Here is a 27,322-nt window from a genome sequence, read left to right on the forward strand (position 1 = left end):
TCGGTGAGGATTCAAGATCGTGGACTTCCTCGGTAAATCCTGTAGAGACAGACTGAGAGGAAATCTGGCTGATAGAATCGTCGGGTCCCAGACCAACAGAGCTCTCAATGCTCGACTGGGCGGCGTCTGGCAAAACATTCTCCATCGGCTCATCTCCTTCGTAACCATCATTCATTAATAAATAATCAACCGCTTGCATTCGGCGGGGTCGCGCCGGAGGATCCATATTTTCTCAATTGTTAAGCGAGCGGCAAATGATAACTAACAGAACCAACTAGTTCCGAGTATGTTTATAAGACAACCGCGTTCCGCGCGTTGTCAGGGTAAACACGCCATACCTAATTAGGAATACGATTACTTTACGATTACTTTACGATTAGGTTCTCACTTTTGCGATTAACTTTAAGTTACGAATAATATAAATTTTTGACGGTACCGTAATCGTATCCACCCCTATCGGTGCTTACTAGATACGTGCTTGTTGAGCTTATCGGGACTCTCAAATGGAGCATGGGCACAGTGACCACAGGAAAACGCAAACATTTCGCGCGACGTTGTTAATTGCTACTTCAAAGGGTGGACATTCTGAAAGTCAAGCGGTGAGCGGTGAGCGGCAAGAGGTCACCGCTGACTTCGACATATACCCCTGGGATGACACAGTAGTCAGCCTTATAGCCCGGTCTGGTTAAGCAGTTAGATATGGCTCGGTATAATAATAATTAGCAGTAAATTAGTTTCCACCAAGATTACGTCCAAACTAAATAAATATAGGATGAAGCACTGTGCGATGGGCGAACCTGCTCCTTGAGTAGCGGCGAGCCCGAGAGCGACGCAGGCATTCCGCTAGTTCCTGATTAGGCAAATTCGCGCCTCGGTGTGTATACTGACCGCCCCACCCTGACCAAGGTGCGACTTTTACCCTAGCCCCCGCGGCTCATTACTATGCAAAGTCGCACCTCGCACCTTGGTTCAGCCCCCTGAACTTCACATTATATATGCAGGGTAACCTTGCGCTATTTCGCTCACTAGGTGTCCACTAAATACAAGAAGGATGCGATGAAGAAAAGAAAGTAAAAGAGAAGAGAAGAAGCACGAATCAACGATCGGCTCTATATGTACTAAGTCCAATTAGGCGGTGTCCAATTATCGGAAATAGGGTTAACTTGTGGGAGTCCGTCCAATAGGGCGATGCCCAGTTATCGGAAATAAGGTTAAGGTGTGGGGGTCCTACAGAGCTTGTCGAGGGCGAGACTTCACAATATACCATCCTGTTGAAGTACACTTTCCCCTGTTTTCTTGTCTCTTCTTCGTTTCTTCTCCACCCCCGCCATTGAAAGTCGCTATTTTTGTCCTCCTGTCGTTGACATTCGTCCCTCAATGCTCTTCCTTGTACAATGGCCCAACTCGACGCCACTGGGCTAACGCCTAATCATGCAGGATCTGATTGGCTTGCATGGAAAGGAACAAGAGTTGTCGTTATTATGTTCTAGCATTTGGTGGAAAAACCAGTTTGTTTCGCGAAAAATCAGTGTAATTCATGTAAGATTATGAGAAAAGCATTGGTTATGCTGTCTGAACTGCTCAATAAGAGATGGCAATTTACAATTTGGTCACCCATGCACCGTTCAGAAGGCCTAGAGGTGAACTATATGTACATATTAATTCATGGCAGATTACGTAAGGTATGAATAGAATAATATTCTGAATTTTACGTGAAGAATATTCTATTTATTGTATTTTATCCGTCAACGACCGGGTCAGACGTTTATAACTGAATCCGGTCAATCTCACGCCGTACACACTTGCAAAGGTGCAAAGATGATACCAAGATGCTACATGGCCTCCATCGCGATCTCGATAATGGAGCCCAAGTCAGACTGCTCACTAATGATAAGTCAGGCTATTCCGGCGAGACCCAAGCTTGGACCGCGGCATAATTGCGGATGCCCGCCGACTGTGAGAATATCCCTCCATTTGGGAAGAAGATAGCTGCTGGGCAAATGGCGAACGTTTGCGAAGGGCTGGTCCGTACCAGTAGATAGTATACACCGAAACCACCAGGACGACGGAAATGCAGACTATTTGGTGTCAAATGGTTGAACCAGACTGAGAATCCTCAGGAAAACTTACATAGAATGGTCGAAGCGTACTCTAGATGACGATCCCCGCCGATATCTGCGGTCTCTGTTAGATAATGTACGACAGGCAGGTTGTGGTAAGACATACTCTCGAAAAAGGGAGTGGCCGGGATTGTTAGGATACCGGCCAGGATATCTCTGGCGAAGCCGTTGCCAGGGTAGCCGAGGCAGCATATGGACCGTAGGCGCACACCATGTAGTCAATGGTGGTCATGTAGATACTGCAGTTGGCAATTCCTACCATAGCTGAAAACACCATGGTTCCCATCCAGTGAACAGGAGGTCCCACGCTGGTCCAGGCAAACCCAATCAGGCCAATAGGCAGGAACGGCACGGTGTAGAGCAGCCACCACAGCCGGGATTCATACTGTGCCTGTTCATCGTCAGGCTTGCGGCGTCGCTCAGCCATGTTCCTCTGTATTACAGGGTAGAACGAGAGCCAGGCAATCAGGTAGCCCACCAGAATCGGTATGAACGAGAGGCCCAGGGCGACGGTATCAAATCCCCACTGGTCATAGACTAGCCCGAATGACTGGATGAACATAAAGATCAGCGCATCGCTGAAACCGCTCAGCAACGACAGAGTCAGCACAATAGGTTCCGTCACGAACATCTTGAAGGGCCGGATCCAAGTAATGCAAATCTCCTTCAGGGAGAAGCGTTCCTTCCAAGGAATTATCTCATATGGTCCGTAGACATTCTCCCCATTCTTTCTTCTCTCCTTGGCAATCTGGCCCAGCATGATCGTGGTTCGGGTCTCAGGAACTACCAGCAGATGAACAATTTGGACAAACCCCCCAAATATGAGCTGGATCCAGATTGTCCAACGCCAACCCAGGTATTCCTCGACGAAACCGCCCACGAGGGGCCCGACGACAGACCCCGCCACCGAGGAAAAGACAACGCAAGCAACAGCATACTGTTGTGTGTCGGCGTCCCACATATCGGCCACCATGCCCAGGGTGACTGATCCACCGGCTAAACTGAGTCCTCCCAACGCCCGACCAACCATGATGGTGGCGAAGTTGGGCGCCAGGGCTACCGGTAACTGCCAGATGTTGACAAGCAGCATACTAAGTTGGAGGATGGGTTTGCGTCCTAGCTCCTCACTCCAGGGTGCCCAGAGCTCACAGCCAAAGGCATAGGTCACCAAGAAAATCATTGCACCGCACCGCGCTGCTTGCATGCTAACGCCGAATTCCTCCGAAATGCCCGTGAGGCCGTTGGAATACAAACTGCTGTTGAAATTCATAGACAACTGAACCAGAAAGATCACCGAGATAACCATCCATTTCTTCCAAGTCGGGAAGCAGAAGCCCAGTTCTTCGTAGCAGCATTCCTCCGTGAGAACAATCTTGCCAACTGCCCCGAAGTGTTCCACTTGGTCCACAGTAGCCTTAGTAGCGCCGAACAGATGGCGCCTCTCATGATCAGTGCAATTGTTGTGGCCGGTGACGCTCACGATGCCATGTATGTCAGCAGATGACAAGCCCTCGTAGGTGTGCGCCTTGTCCTCCGTTGTGACGAGCTCGTTGGAAGCTCTGTCGACCATCCTGTGTCTGTCGATGGATGGGTTCGAGGAGTCGGCAAATTGAATCCTGAACGAAGTTGACAAGAGGAAAGAATAATCAGAAGGGAGGAAAGAAAAAGAAGAAGGGTATGGGATTGGTTGTATAGGTGGGCGACCTTTTTTTATCAGCCGTCAGCCCAAGGGACAGCAACCCTGTGGAGACCGTTTCCCAAGGTACGGTACTTTAGCATGACCGTAGTAGCGTAATAAACTTAGATGTGGTGACCTAAACGCTCGCCAAGCCTTACTCTCCATGCACTTCGGTCTTGGCGGGGCTAGCCGCAGTTCTATTTCATCCGGGGGGACCGGAGGGGTTGGCATTACCAAATATCGTTTCCTGATGAGGAAACCTCCCCGATCCCGCGCTTCCCCCCAAACCCTCCCGAACCGCCCCCCCCCCCCCCCCCCCCAAAAACCTTCTCTGTCCCAAAAAAGAAAAAAATTCAAAATTCGAAACAAATCCGGTCAAATATGAGCATTATTGCAGCTAAAATCTGGATCAGGATAACGCTGAGGAGAGGCGGCAGAGAAGAACCAGTGAAAATGCAATGTCTGCACTATCCGTTTCATACGCTTGTCGTCCATTCGAAAGCACGTTCAGAAAAGCCAAGTTCATCTCCACCACTTCACAGGAGCCCCTATTTTTAACCCTGCCGCATCATGTAATGCTGTTTTCTATAAATTTCCCGGTGATCAGCAGTCAAAACCAAGGGTGACCCTGACAAGCCGCACTCGTCGATTCAGTCACAGCAAATCCTTCATCACTCGCAGGCTCGTTCTTGTCATTCATCCAATCTGTCTGATTATAATGGCACCCCTCAAGCTCAACAGCAAGAACCTGCCGCAAATTTCGGCGGCAGATGAGGCGCAGGTCAAGGTCCCAACCTACCAGCGCGATGGCGCCGTCAAGGAGGGAATAGTCCATATTGGCGTCGGCGGCTTCCACCGAGCTCACCTGGCTGTCTATATAGACCAGTTGATGCAGAAGCACGGTATTACTGACTACGCAATTTGCGGTGTTGGCTTGCAGCCCTTTGACGCTGCTATGCGCGATGTCTTGAGATCGCAGGACCACCTCTACACCGTTATTGAGCGTTCAGCCAAGGGCAGCTCTGCCCATGTTATTGGCAGTATTAACTCCTACCTCTTTGCACCTGATGATCGCGAGGCCGTCATCGCCAAGATGGCGCATCCTGATACGCACATTGTATCACTCACTATTACTGAGAGCGGTTACTACTACAACGAGAACACACATGAGCTGCAAAGTGAGGACCCTGATATTCAGTTCGACCTTGACCCGGCCAACAAGAAGGCACCACGCACCACTTTCGGCTTCCTCTACGCCGCCCTGGAACGGCGCCACCAGCAAGGACTCAAGCCCTTCACTGTCATGTCGTGTGATAATATGCAGAAGAACGGCTCTATCTCGCGCCATATGCTTGAGTCATTTGCGCGCCTGCGCAACCCTGAGGTCGCGAACTGGATTACCGACCAAGGCGCCTTCCCTAATGCTATGGTTGATCGTATCACACCTCAGACATCAGCCACCGACAAAACAGCACTTGCAGACAACTTTGGCATCGAGGACGCATGGCCAGTTGTCACGGAGCCTTTCATGCAATGGGTCATCGAGGACCAGTTCTCTGACGGCCGCCCACCACTTGACAAGGTTGGTGTTCAGGTTGTCAAGAATGTCCACGATGTCGAGCAGTTTGAGAAGTACAAACTACGCCTGCTCAACGGCAGCCACTCAGCCTTGGGCTACCCAGGTCAGTTGGCAGGCTTTAAATACGTTCACCAGGTTATGGAGAACCCGCTGTTCCGCAGGTTCATGTGGCAGATGATGCAGGAGGAGATAAAGCCGCTCTTGCCCGAGATTCCGGCTTTTAATATTGATGAGTATTGCAACACACTTATTGAGCGCTTCTCCAACCCAACAATCATGGACCAGTTGCCCCGTATCTGCCTCAACGCTTCTGGCAAGATTCCACAGTTTATCATGCCGTCAATTGCCGAGGCTATTTGGGTTACTGGCCCGTTCCGCCGCCTGTGCTTCAGTACAGCTGCTTGGTTCTGTTATATTAATGGCGTCGACGACAGCGGCAAGACATTCGAGGTTGACGACCCGATGCGCGAGGAGCTCCAGGCTAAGGCTCACGCAGGAGGCACCAACCCAGCCGAGCTGCTCAGTATCAAGAGCCTGTTTGGTGATGACTTGCGCAGCGACAAGAGGTTTATCCAGGAGATCACGACAGCTATGGAGGATATTACCCGGGACGGCATCATGAAGACGCTTCCTAAGTACATTGACTAATCATCATGGCTAGGAGCTGTTGGCTTGGTGAAAAAGGTACACCTGCGTCTGCGAGTGATGTTTAGGGTTTTCTTTGCATGTGTTATGAGGCTGTGACTTTACGAGAAAAGCAAAATGTAGAGATAGATGATGATAGACAAAATTCCTCAATTCTCACTTCATTGCACGTCCTAACTGATCCTTCCCATACTGCAATTCCATGTTCTGCGTATCTGAAAGAGTGACACTGGCTTCTGTTGCCTTGAATGCAGATTCATATCTGTGCACGACTCCGTCATGGCGAAAAACTATTTCGGGGGTATGCTTCTCATTTAGTACTTGACGGACCGACAAAATATTAGTTGCAAACCTGCTCGAGTAGCGTACGTTGCTGAGTTTCAAAATATGTATGTCCCTATTCTGATCTACCACTTCGATATCGGCTCGCCCAAGATTGTGAATGTCAACGGAGGATCCATCACCACTAGGACTTCTATATTGGTGGATTGCATATCATACATTATTGCTTTGTCTTCGCAATAATGGTGCGACGCAGCTGAGTCAAGGTACCGTTTTGACGAATCGGTATTGCCGGAAGTCGGTTTCTTGCTTGTGCATGTGTATGCACTTCCTCTCTTGCGCTATGAATGCATGCGCGGTCTTGGGGTTTGGTCGATTCTTGGGACCATGCGGTCCATTTCGTCGAGTCTCAGACTGCTTTGCTGAGCTACCTTCCCCTTGGGTAACCTGCAGTTTTTCGCGAGGTGGGTCCAACCTTGCCACAATTGTAACAAGTAGGACTCTCGGTTTGCTTCACTACCATAGCTGATTCAGTTTTGTCGGAAATTCCCGACGGTTCCAATTGATGAGTTGGTCCTTCAGGCCCCACAATCTGGCAGAGAGCTTTTTGCCTATTTCACGGATCGGCACGTCACTGATATCTCGCAAGGAGAATATCGCCACTCTGTACTCGGAAGGCATGCTGTTAACCATAAAGTCCTTCCAGAAGTCTTCCTGATAGACTTGTAGATTGAGAAACTTTTTCAACAGGTCGCTCCACTCCTGAACCCATTTGTCCGGGTTAGCTCCGTTCGGGCACTTCCAGTTGACTAGTGCCAACTATCGGTACATCGTATCCTTCCCTTTTCGTCATATCTCCTATCGTACCCTTCCTTTTTCGGTAAGTCCTATCTTTTATCCTTTTTCCTATCTAGCAGAAACTTCCCATTCAACAGTTTTTGAGGAGCTCATGCAACTCAGTATCTTCCTTGATCATGACGCCACCGTTGAGATTAAGAAATCAAGGATTAAACCGGAGTTATAAAAGTTCACGGATTCCAATGATTCGAAGAACCGAAATGCAATTGTGCAGGGCAAGACGCCTGTACTCTCCAAGCCTGACAAACCCCTCTCTCACTCGTCATTCGTTAAGATTCTAGTTATGCGATGTAAGGTTACTTTCTCGAGAAATATTTCCTAATCATTAACTGAATGAATGGCTGCGTGTGGGGCCGCATCCTACGAAGCCGAGCTGCAGGCCACATTTCCAAAGTTAGCGGAGCCACTAGAAGTATCGCCGACGTTGAGCCAAGATTTTCGGCACTAGTGAAAATTTCTCCGCGTGCGGCGCTACCCAACCGGGAGCCAGGTACGTAGAAAACGTCACGAAGGTGTCATGTGTACCTGCCGCTTCACAAGAATTAGGCTTTTACGTTAATTAGCCCCCACAGTTGATACAGTATAGCGATATGCGCAGTTTTGTTACCGAATCTAGAAGTAAGTCTACGTGTATCTGCTGCACTTTTGACCCTAAGGTATACTCGGCAATAACTGACGGAATTCTTTCCTTCCTTCAGTTGCTACTGCGTCACTGTCATTAGATTCCTGTTTGTTTCTTTAGTTTGTAATAATAACTTATCTACACAATCTCTCACGCGCGCCTCAATCATGAAGGATGAAGAGTTTCGTTCTTCTCAACGAAAGGCATAGTAATGAGCCGCAGGAGTTGAGGCGGACGGGTGTAGGTGGTTCAGGGGGTGGCTCACCATACAAACTCGGGGCGACTGGGCGTCTGGCCGACTGGGACGATCAGTCCTGGGGCCAGAAGCACGGAGAACCAAAAACATCACCAAAACTCGTATTTAAGAAAATTAGTAGCCTGGTTTAGGGCTGGACTCGCGCGAGCTCACACAGCCAAGTTGAGTAAGTACGACGTGTGAAGCCTCGCATGCACCAAGGCTACTGTGTGGGAGTGCCGCAAATCTACATGGCTAGGGTGCTAATGCAATACATCGCCCGATGGACTACAGTCCGACAAGATTGATGACCACAAATTAGCAAGAAACAAATTTAGGATGAAGACATTTTAGTGTGAATCTGGTCAACCACGGAGGGGAGGAGCGGTTACCCTGCCGAGGCTCGGCATACAAATCCGCACGTTACCCTCCCGGCGGGACAGGATAGCCGGTTTTTTTTTTTTTGCTTCGACCTTTTTTTCGGTGTGTGTCTGGGTGAACTGTCATTTGCTTGTGTGTGTGCGGCCACCGATTAACAATTTCCGGACAAAGATCTTAACTAAAAACGGACATTTTTCCTCATACCACGACCCAAAAATTACCGGGATCATGGACAGCAACGGCTTGGGTCATATACCTATTTGATCCCGCAGGCTACTCCGTATTGGAAAAGTCAAATTCATATTAAGATCTTTGGCGAATTTTTCAACTACAATTAGCGGATTTGGCAAATATGCGCATCCGCGACAGCCCTGAATTACAATTTTTTTCTGAAATTATCTAATTATGATTTGGTCGGTAAATTGCCATTTCTTCATATAAACTAAATTACTCATAAACAGCACATGATAAAAGCAAAAAATTCGAGTGGTCCTAACGACTGCCTGAGAGATCTATGCGATCTCCGGAAGACTGGCCTTATCGTTGTTTAGATGTTTGTCGTTGCTCTCATCTTTCCTGGGGTACGTATCTTCAAATGTATAAAGCTCCGGACAGGGAACTGATCCCCGCCTCAACACGTACCGACGAAACCACCACGGGAACACTTGAAACAACTGATAATTCATATGTCGTCTTGTAGACACGCCGAAGATGTAGTCAAGCTCTTCCAAGCTTCGTTGCTTTGTTTCAGGTACCCATAAAAAGATCATCACTAATGCAATCATATTCATCGCTGCATAGAAACCGAATGCGCCAGGAGTACCAAAGGCTTTTAGCTGTCGTGGGAACGTGATTGATACGACAGTTGCCCAGAAATTATTGGTTGCCACTGCCCAAGACATTCCCACTTCTCTGTGGCTCAGCGGGAAAACTTCGGCCGAGTAGGTAAATGGAATAGGACCCTCACCGGGAGAGTAGAATGCATCATATACGTAAATGAAGAAAGTGACCATACCCAAGTGAGCCCGACTAGTTGATGGAATAAAATAGCACATCCCAGCAAGAAGTAGACTCCATCCCATGTTAGGAAATGTGAAAAGTAGAAGACCGCGGCGGCCGAACGTGTCAATAGTCCATACTGCGGGCCAGGCGAAAGCAAAATTCACAAGTCCGAAGCCAAAAGAGGCGAGAAGGGCAGTTATATTAGACGCACCAGCCTGCGCGAAGATCGTGGAAGAGTAGAACGCGATAATATTAACTAATCATAAGATCAGTGGCTTATTGGGCTTAAGGACAACGAGGCGAACTTACTGCCGCACATCTGTTGGGCAAGCATGACAATCCCAGAAGCCTGAGTGGCTCGTCTAAGACGCGGGATCGTAAAAAGCTGCTTAAGTCGAGTGAGCATGCTTTCATTTTCACTAAACCCAGACTCCTCCAAAAGAGTCTCCTCGTACTTCAGCTGCGCATGGATGTAGTACAAATCCCTGGCAGCTTGAAGTGGCGTGTTTCGGAGACGTAGTAGCGACTTGTAAGCCTTGGCGACCTGTCTTTTCTTCATAAGCCAACGAGGCGATTCTGGACAAAATAAGATTCCGATGAGAAGTGGAACTGCAGGAACGAAAGCTGACGCAAACTGAAATCTCCAGGTATTTTTGCCAATGTTTGCGAACACAAGGTTGGCACATGTCCCAAGAAGAATACCAAATGCAGTCCAAATTTGCCACGACATTACTAAGCCTCCGCGAATGTTGGGTGGTGCCACTTCAGCCGAATATACGGGTACGGTCACTTCTTTGAGTCCCATTCCAATGCCAAGCAAGATACGACTTGCCACGATCTGACCCCAATTTTGACTAAGTCCAGTGCCAATAGGCGCGCACAAACTAAAGATAGCAGCTAAAAAAATTGTTCCTCGGCGAGCTAGGATGTTGTTCACAGGATCAGACAGCCACGCAGCACTAAAAGGATATTAGCATGATTGATAATAGTCAGGTGTGCACCAACTAGGCGTACTCACAAGACTGTTATTGCAATGTAGGGACAGGAGTTGACGAAACCAACAATCCAAGAATTCTTGTTGCAAATAGCAGCATTAGCTGAGATATTGCAATAGTCACCAGTATCCGGAATACCCATTGCACTAGCCCAGGTCAAATTGGCGCCATTTGACCCTTTCGATGAATGAGTCAATTTCACTTCATTAATCATATAATCAGTTGATTCAGACCTGTTTGATCCCAGCCTTGGATAGCAGCAGCGATGGAGTTCACAACGATAGTAAAATACACCTGTTTGGGATGCTTCCAACGATGCGTTGTTTCTTCCGTCAAAACGCGACAGTCGTTCTCGTCCAGCTCAGCAATGTTATATATATTTGCCGGATTCTGTGCAGCCAATGCTCCTTTTATCAGGAGAGACTTCTGATCCTCGAGCCCATATGCCTCCGCGAAAGACTCAACATCTGAGATCAGCTGGTCTTTCGGGATACTAGCAAGTGGGTTTTTGATTCTATCTCGATGTTAGAGTACATTTGGTAGGAAGTACAGAGTAGCGGACATACTCTCCGCCCACGCTGATTTCAATTGCGGCTCTCGCTTCTTTTTCGGCACCGGCAACCCTAGATAAATGTTAGACGCTCCAACATGTTTGACTTTAGGTCCCGCAGATTGGTACATACGCATAGGGTTTAAGATTTTTAATCTTGGCCGAGACGTTGTTGTTCAAGTCGATATGTTCGACTGGCAATCCCTTCTCGTTCTGACAACAATCATTTTCCCTACGAGAAAAGTTAGTTGGCACATATATATGTGGGAGTCGTGAGTGCGTACATGAGAACAACATGAGTTTCCTTGTCAAAGCCTGGGGTAGTGATTGGCGAACTCATGCTGTGACAAAGTAATTTTGAAACGACGTACTTGATGGAAACGTACTTGATGGAAACGAAATCGATAATCCGGCGAAATCGATGGCTTATGTACTGCGGGAATACAGTCCCCAAACCTTTGGGGATGAACTGCAAGTGCGGGGTAATAGCTTAATCGAGAATTGCATCGGTGTTCATAGTTGCAGCCAGGCCGGCTCAGGTCTCATTTGGAATCAACGCAGAGTCTGCAAGTACCTTTCCACTGCGGTACTTGGGAGTTTAATGCAATACTGTATCCAAAATAATGGTAGCTGTGGATCAGCTACCGAAATTCAAAATATCTGACTTCAAGCTGACCACGACACTTTTAGAGTGGCCAACGCTGAGACGGGTTTGGCAAATTTGCGGCTTAGCCGGAACGGGCCGGAAAAATAAATCCGTGAAGGGTACTGCGGGTCTGAAAAAGCAATCTCGTACCCACTCGGAGCTTACCATCCCCTCATGTTTAGCTCCCCACACAATTCCAGTAACACGCAGTTCGACTTCCCTTTTCCGTAGCGTATCCATTGACTGCCGCGGGACCCGGCTAACACGGGCCACTGCATTTGCTCCGTACCTCCAGGGGAGTGTGGGAACTCTGGTTTCGTTGGATGATTAGCAGCACCCTCCTGCGAACAACCATATCATGTAAGCATGAGCAGTCCAGGCTTAAAAGATTTCGTCTGTACATAGTGTATTTGAGGCCCTAATGAAGAATGGCAGCGTTATGACTTGGCTCCCTCAGCCCGCTGCTGTTGGAGATTCCATCGACATTGTCGTTTTCGCAGGTTTCTGTGGCATATTTTGTCCCGGTGGTGGTGCTGCTGCTGTTAATTGCAGTCGATCAGGTACTGTGGTTTTACATTCTATTCATTTAGGAAGTAGATACCGGAGCTGAATTCCCTGCTCACGCGAGTAAACGGTAGAAATAATGTGACATATGTTCCTGGCAGACCAATTGCGGTTAATGCTTAACCATTTTGGAGACGGTAAGCTCGACCCTGCAAAGTACAATGCTCTGACAAATAATTCTAGAAAGTACTTCGATTCATGCATAATTATGTTGCAAAGTTGATGCAGACAGTTAGAAGGACGAATACTCACAGTAGCCCATATCGAAATTATTCATAAGTTTAATCATAAGTTATAGTAATAAAATTAGATTATTTGCCAATACTATCTATGAAAAGTTGACAAGATGACTGCTTGGGGACTTTTATGGTAGGTACACCGTATGAGCTGACATCTGGATTCTAGTTGTATACGTTTTCGTTATTCAATCGAGCTGCGAAAACAGACGGCTTCCACATGAATGCAGCACGAAATCAACATTTGCAAATGAGCCGGCAAGATGATTAAGCAAAAGAAATATTTGTCTAAAATCCTCAGTCCAATGCTTCTTCATTCACTACACCGGCCCACCAAACTATGCCAATCGATATCTTTAGTTAAATCTCTTGCTTCTTTCAGAATTCGATGGAGATCTTCAGTAACACTGCATTTCAGAAGTCGATGGAGATCTTAAGTAACACTGCATTTCCAAATTCTATAGAGGATCCATTACGGAATTAACAATTTTCTTTCTATAGAGGATCCATTACGGAATTAACAATTTTCTTGGCTAATTTATTAAAACCAGCGGAAGCGGCTGCCAGAAATGTGTAAATTTGCCGTTTTCTACTTTTCGCGCACATTTAGCGCGAAATTGTGATATGTCAGGCGGTTCCATTTACCGCGTCCACAACGACGATCAGAGGCTTTTATACTTCTAAACCAAGCAATGCGATTGATTCGAAAATTGCGTCCCTACTGTTATATCTCAGTACGTCCGGGTTAATTTAATCGATAGTAATTCTTCATAGCATTGTGAAGAGCGTTGTGAAGCACTTTGCCTTCACGTGCTACTGGTATGATGGTTCTGGCCGATCCATGGAGCTCCGCTCTCTTGAAGTCGCATTTTCAAATCTCGCATCCGAGGCGTTAACATGGATAGAGACAGTTACTTGAATCACGCCGCCCGTCTTACCTGTGGTCCCGAAACGTTTCTTTTTCATTCTACATCGACAACATACAAATTTCTTCCGAATAGAGTCCATGCAAAGGGTTCAAGGTTTCTAACAACATTGTTTGGAAATATTACAAGCAGTCAGAAACATTCCGTGTCTATTGTCAGCTTCCGTCAACGTAAGCGCTGTGCGCGGGTGGCAAACGAAAGACAGGCGCGCCTGCCAAGGCAGCGAATACCGAACTTTACTTCCCCGCATACATTGTAACCCAGAGGCGAGCAGGGAAGCTGTGCCCAAAGCCAATTGCACAATATTCTCGGTGCACCCAGGCGATGCAACTATCTACCAATGTGAAAGAAAAAACTTGTGACCTGCTTGGAAGCCATAATATTAATCTGTCTTATTGTCTCACAACCTGCCCCGGGTCGCATACAGTACAGCTTGTATCGCGTTCACTATGGTACGGGTTTTAAATGCATACACGATATCAGCATTCGCGGCACTTGGAGGATTGCTGCTTGGATTTGACATATCTTCCATGTCGGCTATTATTGCTACGGAGCAGTATAAGAGATATTTCGGAAATCCACTTGGTATGCGCCAAGGGTAGTATCACAAGCTCTATGGCGGGCGAGGCTCCGTCTTTGGAGCGCTTTCTTCAAGTTTTCTTGGTGATCGGCAAGTCTTTCCTGTACTCATGTGATGGTACTAAATCTAACCTGGTCAGTTTTTCACGCAAAGGAGCTTTTCAGTTTGGTGCAGCTCTGTGGTGCGTCGGTGTTACCGTACAGTCAACTTCAAACGGGGTTGCGATGTTGATTGTTGGGCGCATAATATCGGGTCTCGGTGTTGGCATCTCGTCCACTCTTGTGCCAATCTACCAAGTCCGAAATTGCTCCACGCAGGTTCCGTGGACGAATCGTCGCATTCCAACAATTCGCAATCACCTGTGGTATCATGATTCTATACTTCATCGAATACGGCTTTTCCTTTCAGGATTCCGAGGCGGTGTTCCGCGGTCCATGGGCTATACAGGCCGTTCCGGCTGTTGCCTTGTTCGTCTCCCTTTTTGGTTTCTTCTTTGTCTTGCATCTTTCAACATTGGGGCGTTCATTCATGTGCTTACTGGAGCTCCGGAAACAAAGAGGCGCAATCTAGAGGAATTGGATGAGATATTTGAGTACGGCGAGCCGCTTTGGATTGTTCGCGCCTGAAGGTTACTCCGTTGAGGGACAACCATCTGCCCTGAGGCTGAGAACAGTCTTTCACACTCGGCAGACATGGATTGTATTGTGAGAAAGTCGAGAGCCATTCGAGACAGCCGAGGGTATTGAAAGCGCTTCTCATGCCAATAAGCTATTGGATCACGAACAAACTTGTCGTCGTTGCGGTGAGTTGCTTGCCATTTTTCGAACTCGTCGTCGGCAAAGGGATCATCGTCTAGACCCTCTGCTTGATTCGAATCGATTCTGATCTGTTCGCAATGCTCTTCGAAGGCGTTGTAATAATACTTTTGTCGTTTTGTATCAGGCTCATCGTCCGAGATCACCTCGAGATCTCGATATCTCTCGTCCCATACTTGCTGAACCATCCTTTTTGCAGTTCTGATCCAATCAGGATGACGCGACCATGACTGTTCGAACCACCCCCATCTATGCGCTGGATGAAGCGCAACGGCAGCATAATATATCGGTGTTTCGTCGAGAATGGTGTAGTACTTCTCTAGCTTCTCCCAGGCCAAATTGATACCAATCCTGAACTGTTCAGGGTCAGGAAAGTCCTTTGCCATCTCCTTATATTTCTCCAGCTTGCCGAGCAAGAATTCAAACCCGTTGACCACATCCCAAATGTTTCCATAAGAGCCGGTATATCCCGTCCTGCGCTTTCTGATCAAGCCATCGCCTTCCAGAGTCTTGACTGCATCTTCGTAGTACCCGAGAATCGTTGCAAAATGTTGGAGAACAGACCAATCGTTGGCAGTAAGTTGGTTCTCGCTTCTGCGGATTCGGGGACAAACTGCCGACTTCTTCAACTGGCCAGTTCTTTTCGATGTATTCTCCTCCTCCCATTGACTTCGGTTCTTCGTGACGAGCATTTGGAAGTAAGTTCGAAGCTTCAAAGCACAGCGGATCATATAGAGCTGGGAAAGACAACGAGTGTCATTATCAAGGACTACCGAGAGCGTTTTTTTTCAAGCGCATTTTCGGATCATCGGACCTGGATATATCATACTGCTGGAAAGCAAAAGCGCAGTTGGCGAACAAATTCCGCGGCTTCATGGTCCTTAATCAATCCTGGAGGGTAAACCAATGGCACCCGCTTTGATTGCATCAGGAATTCTCTATCTCTCAAATTCCTATCTCTCAAATCGTCATTGCGCTTCCAAAACTCCCACCATTTCTTTGGATGTGTTGGCAACAACCCAGCGGGTGGTCGTGGGACGCCTTTCAAGCTCCATTCGTCATATGGGATCCGATCCATTGCTGCGTTTCCCCATTTTGTCACTTTAATCTTCCACCACGTAGTTGAGCTCTCCCAAGTTGTCCACATGTTATGGGCGCGCTGAGCTAGTCGATCATCGAATCGTGGCGGCAATGCATGTGACGAAGTCCTCTGTGCAATAACGAGGCGAGAAGCCGTCGAAAGAGGAAGAATGATAATCCGCATCGTCTAAATATTTAAAAATATACTTTAGTCAATCAATTTATCTTCCTGGTTGCCTGTGGGGTCACTTGTCTATGCGATTCGTAAGAAAGAATTACACCACTGGACAGTTGCTTACTACAGTCTGAACCATGGACTCTAGAGGTCTTGGCCAGTGTTCACAGCTCCCCGCGCGAATCTATTGAAAACGAATGTCTTGCTATGATCTGTCGGACGTGAAGAGAAATCGCATTTGACAACATGTAGATCCGGCTGCTTCGAGACACAATAGAAGAAGGGCAACGTTCGACACCACATCATGAAGAAGTGGTCCAACGGGACGACAACCGGAAGACAGCCGTACGTACTATCAGACGGTGTAGCCGTTGCAACCAAAGCGGTCATACCTCACTTACATGCAAACGGCATGCAGAACAAATTTTCATTTATTATAATGTTATATATCGTCGCTGTGGGTTGCTATGTAGAGAAATAAAGCTGATGGTGGGTTTTATCGATCGGCTTGCTTGGGCGATCGGTTAGCTTCCCGATCACGTTATTGTGGATGGTTGCTCCAGTTTTCACACTGTCGGGCTGTTGCACTCATTTTGGGCATTTTGCCACTTAGCGTTTCTGTATATACGTCGTTGCTTTGTATGTAATAGACGTACTCCATTTGGGCACAAAATAATCCTTTTGTGTAGTGGCGATTGGGACGGTGTCTACACCTACCAGTTGTCCCCCTTATGGGAGACCATTGAACAAAATCAATCTTCCATATAGCAGTCATTAGTTAGCTCTAAGAGCATTAGTGATAAAACATACTACAATTAGTTGACGCCTACAAGGCATCGTGAGCGATCAGTGATAAGGTATAAACTCCCAACCTGACGTCACCAAAAATCCTTAGTTAGGAATTTTTGGTACAGAGAGCAGCTTAAACTCAGTGTCAATGATCGCCTCCAATATATACTAGGAACGACTCTAGCCAGGCAACTCGCTCTATATTGTCCTCACAGCTAGTAGCTGATAGAGCTTTACTCTGTAATGACTACAAAGTGACTCTCTCCCTGAGGTCTGTTGACTGAGTAGGGCGGCATAAACATATTAACCTGCTCTGTCCAGTTGCTGCTCTGAGTCACTGGTGGCGAGTCACTCATATAATAACTGTGAGTGACATCAGAGATTTTTCTTGTAGGGTTGAGAGAGCGGGAAATCGACACAGCCACGTAAGAAACATTGGCAATCTCTTGGGAGTATTTCGGCCGAAATTATTGGCCAAGCACGACCCCTCAAGTAGACTACGTTGCAAGCATCTGCATGCTATATATTGTATACCATCTCCGCCGGAAGCCTATCGGTCCTTCATTGTCCCATATAATTCTCTACCATCTCGCCATCTCAAATCCGACAAAGACATATCCTCAAGCATCAAGTCCAGGCCCTTACCTAAGCTCAGCGGCATCTTTCCTCAACCAAAGTCGGACTAAATCAAGATGAGCGCGAACTCCAGCGCCGCCCGCCCCCTTCAACTCACAATCGGCTCTTCCACCTTCATGCCTCCGTTCTCGACAACCCCACAGTCTCAGCATTCCGCGTTCTCCTCCCCCTAAACCTGCAAATGTCCGAACTCAACGGCAACGAAAAATACGCAGACCTCTCCACAACGCTCCCAACCGCCCCGACCAACCCCGGCTCTATAAGGGCCGGTGATCTAATGCTCTACGGCTCGCGCACGCTCGTGCTGTGGTACGAGGATTACTCGACGAGTTACACGTACACAAGAATTGGGTCGATTGAGAATGCTGAAGGATTGGCTGCCGCTGTTGGTCAAGGAGAAGTTAGTGTTGGGTTTGCCTCAGTCGGTGTGAGTCCGAGCAGCCCGACTGCTACTGGCACTCCCACGATAGTTGCGACTTCGCCTAATCGAGCGAGCAGGGTTGGTGTGAGCAGTTATAGCAGGAAAGTATGGTTGCTTGCGAGCTTTCTAGGCTTAGTGTACGTGCTTAATTGTTAGAAGGTAATTGCTATGTGGTAACTAAAGTTTGCTGCGAGTGGAAGTTCGCGTGGCTCGATCACAACAATAGAGGATTGGTAGAGTCTCGTTGGACTTCTTGAGTCCGGGGCCAGGAGGGAATTAATGGTCTTTAAATATACAAATAATGTGTACTTTAGAAAACAACCTTTACGTGACCCACGCTGGGACACGTCTGTAAGGGACTGCGTGCGGCGTGCGGCGGTATTTTTTTTACGATAAGCTCGAGTTGGGGTTGTCGTTGGTTGCCTGGCCCTCGTGGGTTGAGTGTTCTTGTTGGTCTCTTGCTCGTTTGTTGTCTCGTTGCCGTTTGTTGTCTCGCTGGCCTTTTGCGTGTGGTATACATGTACATAATTTAGTAGACACCTGGCAGAGAATAAAAGGAAGGGTTTGTCCTCGCTGTCAGCTCAAGCACGAAGTCTTGTATTCTTGCAATAAATTTGTTTATTCAAGTTTACTTTCCGTCCATCTGCCCTTCGAATATTGAGGCAGGGCTGTGGCGGATATCCACAAATCCGCCATCCGCCTTTAAAAATTTGCAAAATTCATTAATAGTTATTATATATCTAATTTCTTCAAAAATTTCGCAAAGTTCACTAACATGATATTTGAATTTTCTAAATGGACTCGCTGTAGCGGACGCAACTTATTTGGTCGGTGATCCCGGCTACATGTGAGCGTGTACGACAGTGCTAGCATAACCTCTTGTCGGACTATGCAAGGTAAGGGTTAGGGCTAACAAGACCCTAACCCTGTTTGATTTTGACCTTTTTTCAATTTAATTAAGAATATACGGATTATCCGCCATATCCGCCAAAATGGCGGATCGGATATCCGCCTCTCTGAGGGTTGGCGGATTTGTATCCGCCAACTGTATCCGCCAAAAATCCGCCTATCCGCCTATCCGCCTACAGCCCTGTATTGAGGTGCGTTGCACCACATATACGGAATAATTGATACTGTGCCTTGTTTAGTCTAAAACTAAAGAGTCTGTTTATAGAATGCGCTCGCTGCATGTATCTATACACTTAATTGAGAGATAACTCTCACCGATCCTTCTGCTGCATACGTTTCATATATTATAAAGGTAGTTATTCAGTTGTCGATACACATATCTTTACGTAGGACCTTGACACCCAGCAGGCCAAATTCTAGACTTTCTTGGCGACAACAAGGCATCAACCCTAGCCTCTTTTATTAAAAAAATTATTCTTTTTTTTATTTTACTTGAGCTGCTCAGCAGCCACTGCTTTCCAAGTTTCTTCGAGCTCGGTGTCCCAGTCGGCCGCGGTCTTCTCGGGGACCCAGCCCAGCTCATATGCACGCTTCGGAGTGGTTTTAGATCTAGAAGGTATCTATGTCAGTATCGTGTCCCACCTGTTCGACGATGTCTTACGAACCTGCCAGCATGGTTCGTTTCAAGGAGAAGTTGATTGCCCTCGATGAAGCCCCACCGCTCGGCTGCCTCCTCCAAGGTGATGGAAACAGGTGTGGGAGACTTGAGGGCACCCGAGCGATAGCCAATTACCCCGAGCTTCTCGTTCAAGTCCTTCCATGTGAAGGCACTCGTGTTACTGAAATAGTAGCCCTTTCGCCCGTAAGGTATATCAGCACCCTCTAGGATCTTGCTCAAAAGCAGCTCGTACAGAACTGCAAGATCAGCGATATGGACGTACCCTACTGTCCCCGAGCCGTCGCCGATATATTCTGGGTACCCTGCGTTAATCGTATGACGAATGGTGAAAGGGATCTGGATGGACTGCGTCTTGAAGAGGCCCAGACCCCTGCCGTAGATGGTAGGAGGCATCATAAGATACGGCTTGACGCCGGTTTTTTCAGCGGTTTCGAGGACGACTAGGTCCGTTCGACGCTGGAGGTACAGCTGCTCGGCATCCCGACGGAGCTCTTCTTCATATATATCGTCGTCGGCATCCGAAAAGTCGCGGAGAGCAGCATTAGGGTTAGAGACAATGCTATAAGCCAGGTTTGACGTGCCGGTGGTCTATACGTAGCTGTGTGAGTCCCTATGCTACTGCTCTCTCCGGCGAGCTAGCGTTTCGGGGTTTAGGAAAGTAGACTCACATGGATGTAATAGGCTTGCTGGCCATTCTTCTTCATCCCGTCGCCCAAACCGAGGACTAAAGCTTCAGCGGCAAATGTGTGCCGGCCAGTGGCGCAATGGAGCACGATGTCGTATTTAGACGCAATGCGTCTCAATTGTTCGGTGTCATCAAGACCATTAAACAACTCCGCATTAATACCATTTTTAGCGAGAATGTCCGCTTGCTCTTGACGTCTGACGATAGCCGTGATGTTGAGCTCCCTGATGCTAGAATGCGTGGAGGATAGTAACTGGGCGAGCACGGAGCCTCCTCTGCACATTAGTTAGCACTGGAGCTACTCATTTACTTGACCCAGGGACCGAAGAAATTACACGAAACCTGTGGCACCGGTCACTAGAATCTTGCGTGCACTCATTTTGTCGTCGCTTGATGTCAAGTCTCAGGGCATGCCAGTGTCGTTCCAAGGCAGGGAGGTTGAGGTGCTACGCCTTAGATATCATATCGATACTTGCGAAGCTGACGAGACCGCTTTTAAACGAACAGTTTTTATTAGAGCACCCAAGGCTAGATGCAACTGTACCTCCTCATCATAGGCTGATCGCCTGATCTCTGTGATTATCATCCTATTGGTTCAAGGTGGCTGCGTTGCCACCGGAGTTTACTACGAAGTGTGCATCCTCGGCCCCTATTCTGGGCTCGTGTGTAACTAGTCCCAATTTTGTCTCCGACTCGTTCTAATCGCTCTGGGACTAGATGCTGTCAGCAGATTGCATTAGCGGATGATCACCCGCTAGCCATGATACCGGACATCCAATCACGTGCTTAGGGGTAGTTTACCTCATAGCGAGATGTGCGCGAGTATTATTAACGAATAAAAGAAACAGGGAGGCAACAGACCCCTTACTAGGGGTGGGTACGGTTACGGTACCGTCAACTTTTGAGATTATTCGTAAAGTTAATCGCAAAAATTAAGGTTTAGTCGTAAAGTAATCGTATAGTATAGATTGAAATCGTATAGTAATCGTATAGTAACAATCTTCCTAATTAGGAAGGTAGGGTTATAACCCCTGCCGGGAACCCCTTTTTTCCTCTTGTCCTCTGAAATATTATCAACAATTAGAGGAAGTTACTATTCATTACTGCATTGGCGCCTTCGACATGGAGCCTTCTACACGTTCTCGTCGCCAGCTGGCTATAGATTACGTGCTATTGAATGATGGGTACGAAGGAGAGGAGCCGATGGAGAACGTCTCGCTCACCAGCGGCCTACAGTCACCAATTGAGAGCTCCTTTGAGCTAGGGCCGGAGGATTCTATTAGCCAGATTGTCGATCGACCATTGTCGAGGAACTTGACTGAGGAAGCGCAAGGGATCTCACCAGTCATCACGGACGATGTGATTTCTTCTCAGCCTACACGTGGGACCGCGAATCACTGGCTCTGGGAGCAGTTTGAAGTTACAACTCTAACCAACGGTGGAAGCCTACGCGATCCAAAATGCTTGGGAACGATCAGCTGATAACTTGCAAGCACTGTCGGAATTGGTCTATCAAGGACTCTGCTAGATCGACATCTACAACTAACATGTCCTATCACGAACTCGTTGGAATCGGGGACTATGAGGACACTCACATTACTGGCAGATCAATACGCGAAGGAATCGGACATGTAATTAGTGTTGTAATTGGGGCAGAAGGATTGTTGGCGTTATCTTCTATTTGACTATAGATACATGCAGCCATTTTATACCTTATCCTCATCTAACCCTTGACAACATTCGGCCTCCACCTGCCGTAATCTGAAACAAACTGCCGTAATCTGAATGCCGTAATGTGAAACAACTGCGATCTAGACTACGACCTTATTCCACAATTAGGCATTTGTACTTCATTCTTCTTTTAAACCTTATTAAGCGTTAGGTCACGTGCCTGACTATACGATTTTTTGCGAGCGACTCAGGTGATTGCTCGTATAGTTAATCGTAAACTTTTACAGCTAATCAGGGCTGTGACGGATGGGCGGATATGGCGGATTCTATCCGCCAAATTATCCGCCTCGAATAAATATCCGCCAGGTCCCAAATTGGCGGATGGCGGATAAGGCGGATAATTTCCTAATTAGGAAAGATCGATGTGGAGTATTTAAGGTCAGGTCCAAGGTTCACTGTAATGTAGCTGAGAAGTGGATATTCTCGAAACGCTTAGAGTTCCGCGAGGATATATTATATCGCAATGTCCGAATGAGTTAGCTATGGATTTCGAGGTTTGTATTCGAGATTTGAAAAAACTGGATTAATTCTCAGGCAGAACATTGCACATTCTCGTCGACGCGCTTACAGAATCCAGATCGTCGATGCCGCACGCGTTTGCTGACAAGTACATTGTCTTGTAATCCTGACTATTTTATTATTTACTTAAGGTGAGAGAGTCGTATTAACGAAACGGGTGAAATTTTGATTTCCAAATAACGTTTGGCGCTAAATTATCAAAGGAAATCCTCTAACCTAATTAGGCTAGTGTAATCATTTTAGATTTATCCGATCAAGGCGGATAGGAAGGCGGATTTATTCGACAAGACGGCGGATGAGGATCCGACAAACTTGTAATGGCGGATGACGGATGACGGATGTAAATCCGCCAAACTCGCGATGGCGGATGGCGGATGGCGGATACGGTCAAATTAGGCGGATATCCGCATCCGACACAGCCCTACAGCCAATCGTATAGTAATCGTATAAACCAGCTACGAATAATCACTGGATCTTCGCATTTGGCCCTCTGGTAGTCGTACTTCCGCTGGAAACGCGTCCGGAGCTCTGGGCGGTGCTTGACGAAGTTCGAAGCCCAACGCGTCCCGACGACCCAGTCGGGTGGAAATCCGCTGTTTTGATACTAAGACGCGAGGTGGTTTTTCCCTGCAACAATGACGAACGGCGGTACCGTCCAGCCCTGGGAATTGACGCCCTGGATTACCGTAACCCATTCCCGATTGCCAGGCTGTACCTTTTTTGTGGAAATGTGTAGAACACTCTAGCCTACGATCGTAGATTGTGGAATATTCTAGCAATGTGTAACGATGACGCAATTGGGTATTCATGGAATGTCTAGAAGGTTTCAGAAGGCAGCGTCCCAAGTATATATAGAGGTCATAGGAACCTATAGTTTATTGAGTCTGTTAGAGTGCGCTTCAATATAGTCATATATTACAACATTTTTTGCCTTTGTACGCCCGTCTGAGCTTGTCACAACCGTTGCGGTTGAGATAACGCCCGTCATAAACCCAGTCTCGTCGAAGTTATAGATATCCGTATCCTGGATGCCATACTTCGCGATTATATTGCGTACAAGCTCAAACCTGCTACGAATAATCACTAGTTCTTCGCATTTGGCCCTCTGGTAGTCGTACTTCCGCTGGAAACGCGTCCGGAGCTCTGGGCGGCGCTTGACGAAGTTCGAAGCCCAACGCGTCCCGACGCTTGGCGCGTCGCGTGTCGCGAGAAGTCGATTTGCTATATCTCCCACAACAGACAGCCGAGGAGGAAATCCTTTGGCAGCTAAGTCGAGGATGTATTGAACAAGGACTGATTCTTCTAGGTCGGTCAATTTCCGCAAATTGGCTGGAACATCGCGTCGTGGTTGTTGGCCGGCACGTCGGTGACGTAGCGTTTCACTAATATCATATATCTTTGCTGCAGTCCTAACGCTTATTTTTTTGGACCTTTGGAGTGCTTCGATGGCAAGGATGATCTTGCTTTCATTAGAAGAAGATTCCATGTTTTGAGTTATTGCGGCACAAGTAGAACCACTGATTACAGGCCAACCCAAGATAGATCTTGAGTATAACAAGTTTTGCTCTAACTCCTTTTTTGGAGGGTTCACCACCTGGAATGACGTACCAGATGCTATCAAAATCAGAATGTGCGAATATTTAGAAACAGTGTTTCCATTGCTGCAGGTACCCTATGATAATTGGGCCTCAAAGATATTTTTTGCTAAGGCATTTGGACGAAAAGGGAGAAATCCAGCGCGAACTTTGAGCATAAAGAAGTACCAGTCAATGTCAAATGATAGTGATTATATTCAAGCATGTCATGACGATGATGCAAGCATCTGTGAGGGCATTTCCTCCAATATCGATAGTGAAGAACTATCAGCTCTCTATGTCGAAGAAGGAGACCCGTCTTTGTACCTTGAAGTACTTGATGAGGTGGTATTGTCTCCAAACGCAATTCAGCTTACTATGAGAGCGAGGAAGTAAGTTACTCGATTCATGCGTAAATGCTAGCTAAGTGCACTAGTACAATATTGACAATGTACCAAATTCAAGCAAATTACAGAAAAATAAGTGTCCCCCCGAAGGACACATCTGCCAAGGCACATGTTCTTTAAGTATGCTGTTTGTGTTGAACGGAGCTAACAGCTCGGTGTATTAGGCTCGTCATAACTTAGAGATTCGAATGGCCAAAGATACGGAAGATCAGCGTCGAATAGAGAACAAAAGAAAGAGACGTGAGTCTCAAGAAGTGATAGACACAATGGTTCAGACATATAATCTTAGTGAGTCAGACTGAGGTCTTTGCTGAACTGTCGCTTAATTTGCTATGATTTACTACTTGTCGCCTCTCTGAATAGCATAAAAATAGCCCGAGTGGGTGAAAACTTACAGTGGTATATACTAGCTCGTTGTTTTAGAATATATTATCAATGATAGGGAGCATGCTGTAGACAACCGCTCGATTTTCTCGAAGGAGCCGACAGGCCGCGAGCAAACATGAAAGCACCTTTTTAATGGGGCAATTTTTTTCCCGCATATAATTAAACATGGCTCATACGATCACACATAAATAACCCGAGAACCATTACTCATGCCGACAAGAAACCAGCATTAAAATTCAGACCGAGCTCAGTAGGAATCGGACATGGCGATAACACAGGTCAGGGGTCAGGGGTACCTTAAATCTCTAGCCCCTGAACTCGTGTTTCCAACTCCAGTGCTAAAGTTCCCTTGTCGTCTTCAACAAGCTTGTTGCCTCCTTAGCATCCTGTTGACGTTTGATCCCAGTTGCTCCCGCGTTCCAGGTGATATTAGTGACATCTATACAATATGCCTAAACTTGGATCTCAATACTACTGCCGGTCGACATGCGCCGCTCGTGAGCATTGGAGGGCTTATGTGCCTGGCAGGGGGTGCCGTAAGCGCTTACAGGGCCCACCGACTGACGAACCGTGTTCTTTCGAGGGACACTAATACACTGTGTACATCTCAGGTATTAATGTATTTGTTTGTGCTTCGCCCTTGCGCTGACAATGATTGGTACTAGCTCACAGCGCCGAGTTCTCAGCCTCATGATGACAAAATCTCCGCCTCTCAGCATCAGGACAGTCAACATAGTCTACGACTTAACTGAAGACGATAAGTATTCGAAGAGTGGGGCTTTGACTTCATTTGATACTACCAATGAGGACAGGGATGGTAGCATCAATGATGATAACTTTGTCTCTGGTGAAGTAACTGAAGATGGAGATGAGCATTTGTTGGCATCGGCATATGGCGACAATGATTCACGTGCAGCACTGGACGACTTGGATCGTGGGGGGGGCTTTTTTGATACATATGCTGGTGGGAGTAATGGTGGTGGCGATTACAGTAACAATGATAATGATAATGATCAGTATGCAATGAGTGATAATTGTACGGCGGGTTTAGCAGACCTTGCAATTTATCTCGCTATCGCTTTTGCTAGCTCCTCAACTGGACTTGGAGCCGTACGTTATAGGTAATGCCTTGCCAGTCGGGAACAATCATCGCCATCCTGCAGATGAGTCATCAGCATTATTCTTCGATTGCAAGGTGATAAAAATTTACAGTCTAGATCCGATAATCTCAGCAGAAGATGCCGGTCATATACGATGGCTTAATTTCAAGCTTATGCATAAGATTGACAATGTCGGCGTCTCTCTTCTTGGCAAGATTCCTGGGATCACTGCAAAATCATGGTATTTGTGCAAGGAGATAATCAATCGTTGCATTGTGTTATTTCCTGTTATTTATGATTATTGTCCCAAGGTGCCCTGCATAACTTTTTTCGGAACATATTCCGAGGATCAAAGCTGTCCAAATTGTCATGAAGAGCGCTACCAACCTTCGGGACCTTCCCGCAAGACCTTTACCTATATTATTGTGAACGCCCATGCCTCGCTGGTGGGTGCATCCTGAATTCTCTCCCCTCAACGTCGTGTTTCAGCATATCGATGAAGAAATGCTCTTAGACCTCAAGGATCCCGCAGCTGCACTTCCGAGGAAAGGTCGTCCTAGAGGAACACGGCCACTTAAGACATCAGCGGAGATAGTCCAAATAGCCACGGCCCGGATAAAGAAATTGAGGCGATGCGGATCATGTAAAAATACCGGTCATAATCGACGAAAATGTCCAAAACTTTCGAATGACCTAACAACTAGAAAATGAGACGACGGTAACAGAACAAGACGAACGAACAACGCAGCAACTAGTTGCAAGCGATGATGCAGACTCTCGACGAGATGAAGAGTTCGAGGAAATGTGGTCTGACGTATTCTCCCTTATTGAGGATGGAAAGCGAGGATGATGTTGAAGAAGTGAGCGGTGGTGCGATTAGATCGAGAAATGTTAATGGAGTGGCTTGTTGTGTAATTGCTGTGGCGGTGTATGGGAGGTACTGACGCTCGGCGGATGGGTACAGACGGCTACTTAGGCTAGTCCCAAAGAGGAATGGTTGGTTTACTCTCCATGAATCTCCTAATAATTACCAACGTTCCTCGCAAAGCTACTGCGTAAACTGGTTGTTCCTTATGACTATCTATTCCCGACACAGCCGAAAAATTCAGTACCTCCCTCCGTAATAATTTTGTTTGATAACTTTATTTATGTGTCTTATCCGCTATATCCATGGATATGACTAATCAAGGTTGCTATCCGTATCCATATCCGTATCTGCCTAATGTCTATCCGTATCCGTATTTTTGACGGATATCCGCGGATATATGCGTTATCCGTGTATCTGTGCCGATCCCGTGCACTTATACTACATCCCCGAAAGTATAAATATCATCAACGCCGAAAGCCATCGGACATTATCGCACGAGCCTCGATTAGCGTTCTGTCGCCTACGTAGTCTCAGTATTCGGCCCTTCCGTCAGTCGTGTACTACGTCTCCTTAGAATTACAGTATCATAGACTAAACATATTCAAGGGCAATTCAGTACAACTTCGACCACACAATCCGGACCGGCGC

At 47.0% G+C, this 27,322-nt stretch overlaps 9 protein-coding genes across 9 annotated transcripts; 5 read left to right on the plus strand and 4 right to left on the minus strand.

Annotated features, from left to right (window-relative positions):
• Positions 1–1,719: 1,719 nt before the first annotated feature.
• On the minus strand, positions 1,720–3,801 carry POJ06DRAFT_296412 (MFS general substrate transporter). The gene is made up of 6 exons (XM_056190546.1): positions 3,601–3,801; positions 3,398–3,561; positions 2,319–3,376; positions 2,227–2,274; positions 2,131–2,175; positions 1,720–2,078 (listed from the first exon to the last, which is right to left on the minus strand). The coding sequence occupies exons 1-6, from the start codon at positions 3,688–3,690 to the stop codon at positions 1,885–1,887; spliced, it is 1,599 nt and encodes a 532-aa protein (XP_056041982.1). The 5' UTR covers positions 3,691–3,801; the 3' UTR covers positions 1,720–1,884.
• A 687-nt stretch (positions 3,802–4,488) lies between these two features.
• On the plus strand, positions 4,489–6,163 carry POJ06DRAFT_257300 (uncharacterized protein). The gene has a single exon (XM_056188129.1). The coding sequence runs from the start codon at positions 4,517–4,519 to the stop codon at positions 6,023–6,025; it is 1,509 nt and encodes a 502-aa protein (XP_056041983.1). The 5' UTR covers positions 4,489–4,516; the 3' UTR covers positions 6,026–6,163.
• A 2,608-nt stretch (positions 6,164–8,771) lies between these two features.
• POJ06DRAFT_257303 (uncharacterized protein) lies at positions 8,772–11,618 on the minus strand. Its single transcript, XM_056188130.1, has 7 exons — positions 11,232–11,618; positions 11,081–11,179; positions 10,964–11,020; positions 10,631–10,911; positions 10,421–10,574; positions 9,712–10,361; positions 8,772–9,658 (listed from the first exon to the last, which is right to left on the minus strand). Exons 1-7 carry the CDS (start codon positions 11,285–11,287, stop codon positions 8,913–8,915), a joined length of 2,043 nt encoding a protein of 680 aa, XP_056041984.1. The 5' UTR covers positions 11,288–11,618; the 3' UTR covers positions 8,772–8,912.
• Positions 11,619–15,537: 3,919 nt separating this feature from the next.
• POJ06DRAFT_292098 (mitochondrial K+-H+ exchange-related-domain-containing protein) lies at positions 15,538–16,244 on the minus strand (the record flags this gene model as incomplete). Its single annotated transcript, XM_056190379.1, has 1 exon — positions 15,538–16,244. The coding sequence occupies exon 1, from the start codon at positions 15,976–15,978 to the stop codon at positions 15,538–15,540; it is 441 nt and encodes a 146-aa protein (XP_056041985.1). The 5' UTR covers positions 15,979–16,244.
• A 1,231-nt stretch (positions 16,245–17,475) lies between these two features.
• POJ06DRAFT_257306 (uncharacterized protein) lies at positions 17,476–18,097 on the plus strand. Its single transcript, XM_056188131.1, has one exon. The coding sequence runs from the start codon at positions 17,576–17,578 to the stop codon at positions 17,969–17,971; it is 396 nt and encodes a 131-aa protein (XP_056041986.1). The 5' UTR covers positions 17,476–17,575; the 3' UTR covers positions 17,972–18,097.
• Positions 18,098–19,212: 1,115 nt separating this feature from the next.
• On the minus strand, positions 19,213–20,467 carry POJ06DRAFT_292114 (uncharacterized protein; the record flags this gene model as incomplete). Its single annotated transcript, XM_056190380.1, has 4 exons — positions 19,213–19,333; positions 19,390–19,991; positions 20,072–20,363; positions 20,424–20,467. 4 exons carry the CDS (start codon positions 20,465–20,467, stop codon positions 19,213–19,215), a joined length of 1,059 nt encoding a protein of 352 aa, XP_056041987.1.
• A 488-nt stretch (positions 20,468–20,955) lies between these two features.
• Positions 20,956–21,786, plus strand: POJ06DRAFT_257307 (uncharacterized protein). Its single transcript, XM_056188132.1, has 2 exons — positions 20,956–21,507; positions 21,534–21,786. Exons 1-2 carry the CDS (start codon positions 21,211–21,213, stop codon positions 21,771–21,773), a joined length of 537 nt encoding a protein of 178 aa, XP_056041988.1. The 5' UTR covers positions 20,956–21,210; the 3' UTR covers positions 21,774–21,786.
• Positions 21,787–24,107: 2,321 nt separating this feature from the next.
• POJ06DRAFT_276987 (uncharacterized protein) lies at positions 24,108–25,831 on the plus strand (the record flags this gene model as incomplete). The annotated part of the gene is made up of 2 exons (XM_056189698.1): positions 24,108–24,304; positions 25,372–25,831. The coding sequence occupies 2 exons, from the start codon at positions 24,108–24,110 to the stop codon at positions 25,829–25,831; spliced, it is 657 nt and encodes a 218-aa protein (XP_056041989.1).
• Positions 25,832–26,106: 275 nt separating this feature from the next.
• Positions 26,107–26,656, plus strand: POJ06DRAFT_257315 (uncharacterized protein). Its single transcript, XM_056188133.1, has one exon. The coding sequence runs from the start codon at positions 26,242–26,244 to the stop codon at positions 26,515–26,517; it is 276 nt and encodes a 91-aa protein (XP_056041990.1). The 5' UTR covers positions 26,107–26,241; the 3' UTR covers positions 26,518–26,656.
• The last annotated feature ends 666 nt before the right edge of the window (positions 26,657–27,322 follow it).

The sequence above is a fragment of the Lipomyces tetrasporus genome (genome assembly GCF_029532465.1).
Source record: "Lipomyces tetrasporus strain NRRL Y-64009 chromosome Unknown POJ06scaffold_8, whole genome shotgun sequence".
NCBI classification, from domain to species: Eukaryota; Fungi; Ascomycota; class Lipomycetes; order Lipomycetales; family Lipomycetaceae; genus Lipomyces; species Lipomyces tetrasporus.